General features: G+C 47.2%; 1 protein-coding gene and 1 long non-coding RNA gene across 25 annotated transcripts in view; one reads left to right on the forward strand and one right to left on the reverse strand.

Moving 5' to 3' along the window:
- Positions 1-14,279, forward strand: part of LOC120949921 (TLD domain-containing protein 2) — a 107,796-nt gene that overhangs the window by 50,347 nt on the left and 43,170 nt on the right. For 15 of the 24 annotated variants that reach the window (XM_040367527.2, XM_040367534.2, XM_040367531.2 and 12 more), the window contains one exon: positions 11,210-12,127. The exons of the other annotated variants lie outside the window; for them this stretch is intronic. In XM_040367527.2, coding sequence (XP_040223461.2) covers positions 11,232-12,127 — 896 coding nt within the window. In that variant the 5' untranslated portion in view covers positions 11,210-11,231. The remainder of the gene's footprint in view (positions 1-11,209; positions 12,128-14,279) is intronic. 24 annotated transcript variants of the gene reach the window in all.
- On the reverse strand, positions 1,296-11,191 carry LOC120949922 (uncharacterized). The gene is made up of 3 exons (XR_005751088.2): positions 10,531-11,191; positions 10,286-10,435; positions 1,296-10,219 (listed from the first exon to the last, which is right to left on the reverse strand). It is a non-coding gene; the product is annotated as an uncharacterized LOC120949922 (long non-coding RNA).

Raw genomic sequence — 14,279 nt, forward strand, 5'->3', positions numbered from 1 at the left:
GCAATGCGGCTCCGGTTAGTGACATCAAGATGGCGTTAGCGCCGGAGCTTTGTATACTCACTGACACTGCTGCGGGTGCTGCCGCGGTTTCAGCGGTGGATGAAACTGAAATTTTACCACCGGCCACTAATTAGCACACCGGTTAGCGTTAATTATCGCTTCCTTAGAGTCCAGCGCGAGATTGCTTGCCACATCGCGCTTTGCTGGAATGAAAATATCACACTCAGTTTGCACTTGCGCGCGCGCGCGCACCCGCTTACCATGGACAAAGCACCACGTCGCCGGGTCTGTCGGTGTTTGCATTCAGCTGAAGGTGCGCTGAACGTGCTGTGATGAGCCAGCCCATCACACGCTTGCGTGCGCAATCGAAAGCGAAAGGACAACAACATCTTCATACGAGGTTAAGTAGCTTATTTAAGATCGATTGAAGATTTTCAATCGCTGCTTTGTTTTTGTTGTGTTTCACCCGTCATTTTGTTCTTTTTTTGTTCTTTTGCCGTGTTGTGAAGGTAATTGGTTATCTTGTTTAATGGAAAATGTTCCATTAAGCCACTAAAAAGCTTGCATTGGATGAGCTGTTTTAAGTGCATCAGAGGCTCAGTTTGAAAAGGTAAAACATTCGAAATGATTCATACCTTTCCATTCGTAGCAACTTACAATTTCTCGAAAACTGCAAAAGTTCCCACGCAAAAGCAAGTAGTGTGATAAACGATGGTGATTTTTACTAGCCTGTAAAGCAGTAAAAATTCACTTTAAACCCTCTAACCTTCACAATCCTTTCGGAAGCGATCGCTCAAAACGATCGCTTTTGCCTCAATGGTGGTGCGTGCGTGTTGTACCGTCGACCGCCACGGGGGGGGGGGGGGGGGGGTTGGTTCACGACAATCAACAGGTGTACGTATCTCGTAAAGCATGGTCTTAAAGTTCGCATTCTCATGGATATTATAAACATAAAAATAAAACACAACCAGATTCTTGAGCAAAACGGCCCCCGTAGCACATTCCGTACGCGCTCCAACACCGCCGTCGGACTGCCGTTTACATGACCGTTCCCCTTCCGTTTGTGTATCCCTTATCTCTATACTTGCACTGAGGCATCACAGTCAATGTCAGGAGCGACAATAATCACAGCGACCGCCACAGATTCTGACACCACTGGGAAACCAATAAACCACGACCTCAGAGTGACAGTAGGCAGTAGGGGTTCGAATTTCGTTCAAGCGAACGGGGGGGGGGGGGGGGGGGGGCATCAGGTTGCGGTTATTATTTTGCACTTCTCGTCATTAATCCGCACGCTGCAACCACCACCACGACCACCAACGATTAGCGGTTCTACGGAAGGGAATGTGGGAGACGGTGACTTCAGGATGCGCCAAGGGAGTGGCTGGAAATGAACAAGGTTCATGAGTCTGCTGCTGAGATGTGATCGAATATATCAACTCATAAATTGGTTAAATTTGAATTAAGATCACACAAAATAAAGCACTGTAAATGTATATTGGCTTCTTGTGCGTTAATGCTCTAGGGCTTTTCATAGCAAGCCTCGCAGAATCGTTGGATGTAGTCGCACCCTTCGGGGGAACAGTTGAACTTTAGTGTTTCACAATATATGGACGGGACGATCGTAAACTCATTTGTTTTCATGCACCTTACCAGATAGAACCGGCTACGACTGGTTGATAATGCAATCTCCGTTACACCTCAGGCTATTAGCAGCATTTATTAAAAGGCGAACAAATGATTCTTGCTTGGTTCATGGGGGAAAAAATGTGCACCGATCGCAAAAACATTTTGATTTATTATGAGATGGATGCTTCTATTAATGGTGCGCGAGTACTAAAATACTTTTGACATCAAGAACAAATCTTTTAATAGTGAACTACATCCAATGCAACTTTGTGATGTTCATTCCTGTTGCTGCATGTGTTGCTCGCTGCAATCGTGTGCATCTGTGCGCGGCAGCAAAGGCGTCACACCCCGTTGAGAGCGGAATGCTGCTGCTGCTGCTGCTGCTGCTGCTGCTGCTATTGACCACACACAGCTGGTGGTGCAGACGACGGAACCGATGCAATCCGATGCTGATAGCACTGGGTTGCACAAACTAACACCATCTAATGGGTGCTACCAATACCAAGCTGTACCGAGCGCAACGCCGAAGTACCGTGACTCGCGCTGCAGCATTATTTGCACACTGACAAGAGGTTGACCTTGGTCGGTTCTCGGTAGCACCATATACCTTTGGTGTGGTTGCCTCTAGCAGTTACCAGTCAGAACACGGACAACCACGCACGCATTCGCACATATAAGAACAAAATCAGACCGGAGACACAACGCCGCGCACCGCGTTTGTTACTACTCGCGGCAAGGCGTGTTACACTTACGTGCAGCAAAACCGGTGTAAGACTGCGCGACTGTGTGCTGCGGTGACATAGGACAGGTTGAACAAAAACAACCACAAATGGGTGAGAGGGATACGATGGGAAGGCACAACGGTCGGTTTATGTGTGGCTTTGTGTGGTGTGTGATCATAAACTTTGCTCGAAGCGTAGAATGGCGGGACATTTGCCGAGGGAGAAGCTAGCACCGTGAGAACATTATGGTGGGATGTATATGAAAATGTAATGTCTTTTAGATTTGTAAAATACTTTAAATAACACTTTTAGACAGCCCATCGACGAGACCCTCCTTTGCAGAATAAATCAGAAGAGATGATTACTATTCCTTCGCGTGAACTTCCCGTTCGACACAAACAAGTGTCGGCAAGACGCAAAAGCGCACACACCTCCTCCGTACGTGTGCAGGGAAATAGCAAACAATTTTTGTTGATTCAACACCTTCAAGACAAACACACACGCACACCCTTTCGCGCACACACTTGCCTGCCAACCGCGCAAAGCCTTTTCGCGTTAGCGTTTTATTTCGCCTCGACAGAAACGTTTGAGCGAACTATGATGACAGCATTTTAAAAACGGTTTATACCTGTTCCGCGTTTTCGGTTCAACGATTCGGGGGCCCCGTTTCGTTTCATATTAGCACCTCTCCGCGTGCGATGAGCTCATTCTGGCTTTTTCTGGTTCCGCAGAATCGCGAGGAATTTGGCAACGATCCCAAACGGAAAACGCTCGGAACGTAACAATAATTCCTTTGGCTGGCTTTTAACTTTGTCCACATGGCGCACGTTCATCACTGCACTGATGTTTAGGGTAAGAATTTTTCATCACACAAACACACACACATTGCAAGTGCAAGGCCGTTCATGGGGTGGCCCCCGCACGCGTTCGCTCCCACGTGGCGCTGTCCTCGATTAAGGCGATGTCCGCCTGTTGTGTGTTTGTGGAGAAGGCGGCAATTAAAGTTTTTAAACGTGCCGCGTGGCAAATATAGACTCCTAACCTCTACCGTTGTAGCATTAATTATTGGAGAGCATTAGTTTGTTTTCGCCCTAACTGAGACTGTTTGTAAACTGTTCTGATTGTGGCGTTTTTAAAGACATTATTTTATTAATCTGTGCTGGTCAAACGCTTAAAGGTAACGCTTTATTCACGTTGCCGGTTGCTCTGCTACGAATCGAGCGACCTCCAAAGTTCGCGCGTGATCTCACCTTGAGCTTGTCCCCCCTCCAAAAAAAGCCACATGTGGAAGCTATTTGTTTTATTTGCTCTCGCAAAATGAAATGCGACCAAAAAAAAACGACAGCGCGACCCTAACCCAAAGTGTGTTAGATGAAGAGTGGCAGGAATCGAGAACAAATGTCAGTTTCTTGGCTAATGGTTATGGTTACCATGGTGCAGATTTGGTGGACCAGCACACTGTTGTTGGTGGTGTTGCTGCTTGTGCTGCTGCTGCTGCTGTATGAAGCAAATTGAAGGCTGTCAGCTTCGTCGGCTGTCTAATCGAAATGGACGGAAAGGGAATATTTTTGCAACCATTTTTGCTCGCTCTTCTACCACCCGCTGTGTGTTGTTTCTGTTGCTTCGTTATGTTTTTTTTTTTGCTCTCCCAAAATGTTGACCTTTTTGCCGCTCGGTGTTCATTAGCAAGCGGAAGATATTTGTATCAAATCGGAAGATGAAGTATGCGCCCGTAGTGCCATTTTGTGGATTGATTTTATAGCGCATTAAAATTTAAATCCCAACAATCTCAAAAGAGCCCAATCCGTTCGAAGTGGCAAACCACACTTTCCGAACCATATCCCGTCCACGTGCTGTGGGGACGGATTTATTGGAAAAGGTATAAAACTGGCTGTAATTAAAACCGATATCTCAACCGATTTTAATTTGCACAGCACGTTTGGCGCAGGCCGTGAAAGATCAGAACTTTGGCCGGAACGATTTGCAAAACAGCATTAGGAGAAAGGAGAACGCGCTTGCATGTGCCCCGGCAAACGGTTAAACAAAGTTTTATTGCTCATAAAATGTGTGGGCTGTGCCGGTACGACACTTGAGGCCAAAACACTGCCGCCTGTTCCCCATTCATCATCCGGCACAAAAGCAGCACAGTGTGAGCCGCCGTCCCTGCGCAAAGGGACGACGCAAAAATACTCCCACCAAAAAGGCGAGCGTTTCGGTAGCGTGAAAGCACCACAACAACAACAACCCGAAACAACATGCACTCTTCTCCGATGCACATCACGACACTTACTTTCACGTTCCCTTCGCGTTTCACCCGCCTAAAAATACGCTGGCCCCTCTACATGCGCACCTGCGATGCGATGGTGTGAATGCACCTTTTGATGCAACGTGCAACCGCCGGCGGCACCCCTTGCGGGGTGGTGCAGGTCTGTAGCCATTTCTGGCCGGTGGCCAAACACGCTGCCCGGTTAAATGCACCCGGTTGTCGATTGCATATGCACACACACACACACACACACACACACACACACACATACACGTTGCGCACGGGAATAGTGGACGTGGTGTGATGAAATCGTGTGCCCGAAAACAAAACTGTGACGAGACGAGTTTTCGTGAGGGAGATGCGATGAAAAATGCAAAAAAGCGAAAACAAAATGCGAAGGGGGCAGTAAGGAAAGTGACAACTTTTCCTCTAAATTTCCTCTTTACTCATGGTGCCTGCGGTTGTAGGGGTGATCGATGGATTGACGATGGAAAGCGAAAGTATCTTCGATAAATGTGTGGCTTTGCTAATACCAACGGGCATTTGAGGCACAACAAAACGGATCCTCGGTGATTTTTAAGGAAGGAAAAAATAGTTAATTTGCACATTATCATTTTATGTTTGTGTTTTACAGGGTTTGGCAGGGGTTCTCATAGTTGTGGGACACTTCATTGATTCTTTCGAACGGGGAATGAACCTCATTTGATGGGAATTTCACTCTATAGCCTCCTTGTTGGACAAATCGAATAGGAATTTCCAAATAGCCTGTCCAAAAAGGTGCCATCTAGTCCAATTCCCATTATATAAAGTTCACTTCCCCTATGAAAGAATCAAGGAAGTGGAATCACTATTACGAGAACCCCTAAGAATCCCTGTAACTAACAATATTCCTCCAATTTTTATGGAGATATATGTTGACCGATCTCAAGCTACGCATAACAATGAGGTCATATTGATAAACAATCTGAAATCCAGATTGCCCCCTGCACATTACGGCACTGCAGAGCCCTATCCACTTGACCTGTCAAATTAAACCGGCTTACTACCCTTGTCCCCCCCGGACCGCACCAATGTGTCCTCGTTCTTTTCCCCAGTACTTAGCCATATTTTTACTGCTCCGAAAATTACTGCTTCCAAGCGCGGCTGCTGCAGTCAAACGAGACGACAAAATAAAAACAACAACCACAATCCTTCAGGGCAGGTTCGGATAAATCGCTCAACTATTTGTTTTTTGTCATTTTATTTCCCGCCTGTACCATCGGTCGCTCAGGTGCTGCACCTAAGCAGCAACACACACACACACACACACGTTCTCGCGCGCTTGATTAAGATATCGAACTGTACCAGCCCGGGTCACGCCAGCAGCAACCCGCCAAAGCACCGTGAGCGCTTTTCGTCCGACCGTTCCGTCGGTCCTCGGTCGGCTCGGACCGGTTGCAAAATCCTTGGAAGGGTTATGACCGAAGGTTACGACGAAAGTGGAACGGAAATGAAGGGCCGCGCTGGTGCCGCGCTCACCGGGACACCACAAAACACCTCCAACGGAATCTCACCGATCGGGTTTATTGGTTCACATGCTGCTGCTGCTGCTCCTACTGATATTACCGTGTGTCTGCAATGTGTCTCGATGTCACGAGACGCACGCACACCCAACGGGTCTGTCGTTTTGATGGCTCGCGGGCAGTGTAATTTTAGTATGTTTGTTTTATTTTCTTTTCCAATTACCGAACGGTATTACGGGCGAGAAGTGTCGTGTCCCATTACGCCCCACCTTATATGTTTGTGTGTATTCTAAAACGGAGCAATTTTTCCTCCATCAACTGAGGAGGAGGAATGAGAAGGGCATTGGAAGAAGTTTCAATCATTTTCACAGTGACAAACTGTTGTTGTATTTAAATCTGTAAATTCCAGTTCTGATGTTAAATTAGAACCTGAAAAATTCAGACTTTTGGTTCCACTTTTTAAGGAAGCCATGAAAATCTCCCCTCTGAGGTCCTTATATCGTATTCAAACATTGCATTATTTCAACTTTGTTATTTGTACGGTAGTCTGAAACCTCATTCGATGGGGTCCTGCCTGACTAACCAGTTTGGCCTCAATTGCTCAAAGCCCATCCAGTCCATTTGTAATAAAATTATCTGAATAGGACAACATTACGCTGTAATAGCGTTGCGCGATTGCTTTCCCACATGCCACCCGTTAAACGTCATCGATCAAATGGATCGCGTTCGCAGCTTTTGTCCCTTTTGTTGTTCGGGTGACTTAATGTTGGGCCATATTTCATTCCCCGAAGCATCGATCCATTAGCCTTCGGCCGACTGGCAAACCGCGACACTGACAAAATAGCGTGTGTGTGTGTGCTATGTCCTAATGCCGGACACACAAACACGATCGAGCGTCCGTCCCAGTGCGTCTGAGTGATGAGGCGTTGTACGGGCAGAGGTCTTGTGTGTTTCTTCCGTTTTGTAGTGGTCCCAGCTATGTTACGCTCCTCTCCTTAACCCTTAACACGGTAACCCAAGCCCACCCCGTTTTGCTGACCATTCGATGCACCACCGTCCGAGCGGCACTGGCTGGCGCACAATGAGCGGCACAATGTGCAATGATGCAACGGCGGCGACGAAACGGTGGTGGGGTAACCCCACTCATCGACACCGTTTCGCGGGCTCTGGGACGCCGCCGGTGGAGGTCGCAGGTACACGGGCTAAGATTAATCAGTACTTACACAATTTTCAGCTGCATTTCGTAATTTTCATATTTTCTTTCTGCACGCTGCATAATGGTGCGAGCGAACGAGCTGGCACATTGCGTTTCGGGAGTTTGGCGTGCGTTAAGTTTTCTTCCTCTTTGCGATTCGATTGGAAAAAAACAAACACGCGTTGGAAAACGGTTGGGCTTGTGTGTGGGCCCGTTCCACCGGCAGAGCTCGTCCGTCAGAGTGTGTTGTCGGTTTAACAGACTAAATCGATTTGTTATAATCATGTTACAGTGCTAGCGTTATGTCTACTTTTAATAGATTTCATTCTTCTTTCGCCATCTTTTCACAACACACTGACGAGGGCACTGGGTGCACAGAACTCTCGACTGTCGTACACACATCGAAACGGATGTGCGCGTCCGTTTCGTTCGGCATTGCATTCCAGCAACGGGTGCAACGATTCGATGCACATATGGAACGCATAAAATGCAGCGCATTGAGCAACAGCGGTGGCGGGAGACGGTGCTTTGATGGTGCGCTGCAAGCAAGGCGGAATCTATTTGCTTAACTTTTTTTTGTATCCTGGTTCAGCAATATTGCAACAACATTACTCGTTTGGCAAATCAATTAGAAGCAATAGAACAAAATCAGCTGCACCACAAAACGATGGATGATTCAAAGCTACCAAGTTTACACTGTACTCTCTTACCCCCAGGAAAAGCATGAATGGTTTTTTTTTATGAATGAACGAAGGATTAATGTTGCCAAGAACCGTGGCCGTGACAAATTTCGCACCTAGCAGCTCGGAAGGTGCTGCTGCACATAAAAAAGGCAATAAACTGGCTAAATCGATTACGCTTACAGGCGTCGTAAATCGTTTGTCTTATGTCTTGACGCGATTTCTGCATTCAAAAGCACCTCCTTCGAAAAAAACCTCTTTCGAAGCCAAGCTATAAAATGATGCTAATAAGATTATTGATACGATATGCATTTATGTGGATATTCGATGAAATCGTTTGTATTTGTCGATCGTTAAATTTGCACCGAAACACACTCACCAGAGTGGATTAGAGAAACATGACAGAAGCATAGTAAACATCAAGCACAAATGATGAAATCTTTCTGAAATCCTTAATTACTGTGTTGTTTGATGAAGAATAATCAATGTTTGCAGTGTCAACATTATCCTCATTCTTCTGAAAAACAAATGAAAGTTCAAATAATCTTTAATGACAGTTTTATCAACCGGGCACCTCTTTCATAGCTCGATATGTTACTAAAAGGGAAACTAATCATTATACTCTCAACATGAACCGCTATTTCACGCATTATTTGTTGCGGGATGATGATGATTAGGGGGTTTCTCATGCTTTCTATTCAGCACTAATGCAGTGTTGCATTTTCCATATTACACATCACTGACGAGGCTCCCAATCGATGAGGGTGACGCGCCATCGCGAAGCGAATTGAATTTAAATCATTAACTCGTTTCCCCATTCAAACCAAACCGTAGCCGTATAGGTCGATCGGCCTTCTTTTTTCACAATTTATTTCTAAACTACGTTCATTTCCATAACTGATCGCTTCATCGACCGATCAAGGAAGTGTGGTGCACCACCACGTGGCACAATTAGCGTCGACAACACTAAAGAGAGTGGCAATTGTTTCTCCATCAGAACCAGCACCACCACGCGGCCTCCCAGTCTATAAGCGATCGTCCTGCTTAGTTCTAATAATAATTTTGCTCAATCGTCGCGCTTAATTATTGCTGATGAGGAAATAGTCGTTCGGTAGAACTTTTGCTCCGCTGACGTCGTAGCTTACGGCGGTATGCAATGCCTAACAATTACCACCGGAAATGGTTCATTTTAGCGTGCACTAAAGGCACGATCGGACGCACGATATTGCTGCTCAAATGTTCGGGATTTTATCAATTTCATACGAAACAAACCTATTGATTTTGGGTTGTTGTGTGGCTTTGGATGATTAATTTAATTTGTGCACAATTAAATTAGGCTTTTCGTGTATGTATTGTTTTAAATTGATTGGTTGTATTTTTTTTTTAGTTAAACCACCAGCTGAGTTGGATGCGCTAGTTTGGACGATTCACACACAAACGCACAATCAAATAGAATTGAAACGTTACGCCTCCTCCATTCCTTGTTCGCCCTTGTCGCCCTCCTCAACGCCAATGAAACCAATGATGGTATTCCATTCGGCGTGTTTTGATTTGATTTCGATCGATTTCCAACATTTTATTGTTACTGTCCATTTCCTTCACCGCCCCCCCCCCCCCCTGGTCCTAGCTTTTCGAAACGACCGGCCTCAGAGGCACTCGAGCGTCAAAAAACAGCGCCACAGCCCAGAGCTTCATAACAATGTTTGCTACAAGAATCAAGCGCGGCCGGGTTAATCCCCCGGACAAAGTGGCTGGCCGCATGCGATGCAATGAGCTGGGCATGAGAGAGAGTGAGAGAGAGAGAGAGAAGGAGAGCGAGGGGGTATGCGATGTTGGCATGCGGCAAACAAACTGCGCACAAAGAGGGGAAAAATTCGTGGTTTCCAATTACACGTGCCAGTAGTACCACAACGCAGATGCCCCAAAATTGGCCTGAGAGTCGCGTGTGTGTGCTGGTTGTTTTTTTTTTTTCTTCTTCTTTTTTGCTTTTTCTATCAGCCGATGTGCCAGACACTTGTTGCCTTCGACCGACGGTGGTGGTGTCCACATTTCGGGCCGGTTCGATGGAATTGAACTAAATATTTACCGACTGGTTTTTGGTGTTGCGCGGGACCTGCGACAAGTAATACGCCGATAACCCCTCCGCATGACAGTGAACCGGTGGATTGGAGGTTGTGTTTACAAATCGATGAACAAGTAATGGTCGAAAATGTAACTCCATGACGCTGCAATGGGAAACCGTAACGTAAAGGCCGCATTGTTGCCTCAGCGTAACGTTGAACGAACCTTACCGGGTAAATGAGGCTAATGAAAAGTAGTCAGCACGGGAAAATCTAACAAGGAATGATTTATTCCCCAGCTTCACTATCGATGCTCGGTTACATAAAGGCTGCAGCCAAACCCGTCACGTGTGAAACCAAAAGGTTCATTTCCTCGGAGCGCTATAGTACACCGCAATATCCATTAAGGAATGATTAAAACTGTCGAGCAGCAGCCACACTACAAGCAGGCGAGAGGCTGCTGGAGGAAGACTCACGTGGAAAACCGCAAACACAGTATCGCTCTACCGGTAATGTTCGATATTCACTATCACGACATTGTGGGCTGATGAGCGAGAAAACTGTGTGATATTTGCGAAACTAGTATGCCATGCCTCTATCACATCCACGTGTAGGGAATCTGAAAAAAAACAATCAAGTTCTCGTGATACTAGAGCAACTCTTTTCATAAAGTGATGGGCGCCCTCAGGGTTGATTTTGGGGGCCAACTTTAAAATACGAATCCACTCATACACCAGCCTCCTGCGACCTTGGTCGTGAAGTAGCTTCACTGCCATTCACAGCGTCCGGCACTCGGCACCGCCGGTCAGCACTTATCAGTAATACAAGCGAAACGTGACTACTCAAGAGTGTCCGTTCGTGTGGCTTTAATAGCCGTTACAAACCATAATCTCACACTACGCTGCTCACGCCAGCAATGTCCCGTCGCTCACGAGATACTGCCTTGGCAGCCAAGGGCCAAGGTTTGGATGGCAGAGAGAATAGGCTTTCAGGAAACGCACAAACAGTACAATCGTTTGCAAACGGCATCTTATTGATGGTTCTTTGATGGATTTTGGAAGTAACTTCAGCTCATCGTTCCGGTTCGTTCGGTTTGTTTTTCTTCTTTTTTTTTCTTCCCTTTCCTGGTTCCGCACTCCGCTCGACTGCTGGCAGCATAAGACCACCACCACCAGCCATGACCAGCATATTAACCGCGCCGGGCAAGTACCGCTCGCGGAAGGACTACAGCACCGGTTCGATCCCAACGCTAGTATCACTGGACGAAGAATCTAGTCTCTCGACAACGACGACGACCTCGGTCTGCAGCGATACCGTGCTGCTGCAGAGCCTGCGTACAGCCGGCAGTAGCAGCATCAATACGGCAGCCAGCAGCACCGCCAATGGCAACAGTAGCCGAAGCAGCAGCAGCAGCAGCAGTAGTAGTAATATGAACATCAAGAACGGACTCGCCACAAAGCCGCCGAGGCGCAGCTCGCTCGGGCTGGCCCTGCTCGGAGGCGGAGGTTCGCGCAACTCCTCTAGTAACGCCACAGAGAAGAGCAACAAACGGCGCAGCTCGATCGCTGTCGTCTTTCTCGGTGGTGGGCGCAAGGACTCGAAAGCGTCCTCCAGCAGCTCACCGTCGGCAGGCAACGGACATCACCATCATCATCACAACGGGCATTCGATCAGCACGATCCCGGAGAAGTACAGCAAGACGGGCGAATCGGACATTGAGAACGACTCACCCAACACGGACACGTTCGTGATGTTGGGCGATACGGAGGGAACGAACGGTGGAGCACTCGAGCAGCAAGACTCGTTTGGCAGCGCGACGAGCGGCCCGCCAGGATACGACAAAAAGCGCCGACGGTCCTCGTCCTGGCAGACCAAGCTGGAGCGCCGACGTCGCAAGGGCATGATGGCGTCCATCGACGGTGGTGACACGCTGCAGCAAGATTCGGCCAGCTTTAGCAGCTTCGGTTCGGCGCACGGTCTCGACTCGTCACCGTACGGGCCGGGTGGCAAATATGGGCGCGAAAAGCGTCACTCCTGGTGGAACATCTTCGTGCCGGATAATCTCAAGCAAAGGTGACTACTACGTGCGGGTTCGCTCTACCAGGAAGGTTGTGTTCTCGCGTCGCGGGTTCAACGTACCGTGCTGGTGGGCTGACTCCATCAATAATATCACGATCCATGTCCGATGGATTGTGTACGGTGTCTGGCCGTGAGAGTACCTTTACGCTCGTGACAATAGTAGTCGCAAGTGCAACTCGGCAAAAACCCACTCCATGGTCAATGCACCTTAGGTGATGATGTTGAAACTCCGCGTAAATGGTTTATTCACGATCTTTTTGCAATTTATCATCATGAGTTTTACATTGAGACAGATACCTTCCTGTATTAACGTTTAACCTTTAACCTGACAAACACTAGCTGGAAATCATTTGTCAAAGTTTCGCCTTACAATAGAGCTCTTCAAACTCGATGCTCTGCTCCGACGACGGCGCTCTCTTAGTCTAGTCTCGGAAACACAACACTGCTGTTTATCAATACATCCAGACCTGGAGATAGCATAGCTAGGTGTTATCAGTGTGATAGTATCTTGTCAGTGTGCGTTTGAACCGAAGGATTCGGACATCTTACACCCTCCCAACGCGACGAAACTTTTACTGAAACCAGCAAGCTAGCGGCACATGTTGTCGCTTTAGCTTGCACTTGTAAATCTGACCGTGACCTACTTCCCTATTGCATAAACTGCATGCGTTGCAGTACGTTGCTGTCTTGCTCTATCCGGTCGGTGACTTTGACGACTATACTTTCCAGTTGAATGAAAAGTCGTTGGATTGAAAACTAGCATGAAAACTATGACCATTCGGCAAAGGAAACAACCAGAAATCAGTTTCAATTTCCCGCCTTATCGATCTTTTGTTGATTTACCGATTATCCCGTGTACCTAACTTAACTTTCTGCTTTCCAGTTTTATTTGCCCAGTTATACAAACAGTAGGCAGTAATCGTCACGTACCCCAGACCCACGTTATTATTGTTGGTAGAGACGGCGAAGTCCCCACCAAAACAGCACCGATTGATTGATCTCAATTGGGACCTATTTCCGTGGGAAGGCTGCTGCTGTTCTTGTGGCTGCGAGCGATGCTCGCTTTAGAAAACCGAGACCGAGACGGTTCCATTTGTTTGCTTCCGTTTTCCGCACAGTCAGTCTCAGGTTGAAGGCTAACCCTCATTCCCAACGCATCTGGACATGGCTACGTGACTGATGACAGGCAGCTCGTCCCGTGCGTGACATCACTCCATTGTCGAAGTCTGACAGTAACCGCGCGACTGCTGCTGCTGCTGCTGGTTTGGTACAGAAATAGTTTGTGTTTGCATGTCCAATGCCAGAATCGTACGGGAATCGTTTGCACCGTTTCTTCTAGCTTCCATCGTTTATTTATTCGTTTCACTCTATTTCTGAACAAATAGAACAGAATGGAGCTGCTGCTGTACAGCAAAGAAAAAGATGAGCACTTGAAAACTAATGCTCTTGTGGCTAGTGGCCAGCAACTCACACCGCCTGATTGCTGTCCATCGTAAAGCGTCGTATTTATCGGCCGTGTACCGATGAGGCAACAAATGCCATAAACTCCCTTCCACTCTCCCTTCTGCTGGTGGTCGATATCCCGCTTTCGCAGGCACGACATTTTGATTTTGACATAAAGCGCAGGGATAAATCGATTGGCTTTTAGAATACAATTCATCTTCAACCCATTACGCGCACGAGAATCAAGCGGAAGCAGATGACGGTCGGGCTTCGAGTAAACAGTGCCTCTGCACGGGGCACGTTTGTCTTTGGATTGCGGCGGAGGTGCGGGACAGGATGATAATGTCACCCAAGTGCTTGACGGCGCGTACTTCAGATTATGGGTTGCACTTATACCGTCACCGAACACTTCTTCCATTCGTGCGTTAGAAGTGCACGAAGAGTGATGGAGAATGAATTTTGAATCGATCGTTTCTATCGATTCTTTTGGCGTTGCCGATGCTGCCTATTGATGCGCTTTCATATGCTGACATTATATTTAAGCAGAGCGAAAATAAGAGCGAATTGAAGGATGATGTTCTTCTGATTGTCCAGTTATTGTAACCCGAATAACGACCGTCTGGGTGCTTCCACTGTACTGTGCGAACTCTTAAAATGTGTTTTAATAATGGTGAGATGATGCAGTATCTTAGCAACAAGCAAC

Source organism: Anopheles coluzzii, chromosome 2 (assembly GCF_943734685.1).
Source record: "Anopheles coluzzii chromosome 2, AcolN3, whole genome shotgun sequence".
NCBI lineage: Eukaryota > Metazoa > Arthropoda > Insecta > Diptera > Culicidae > Anopheles > Anopheles coluzzii.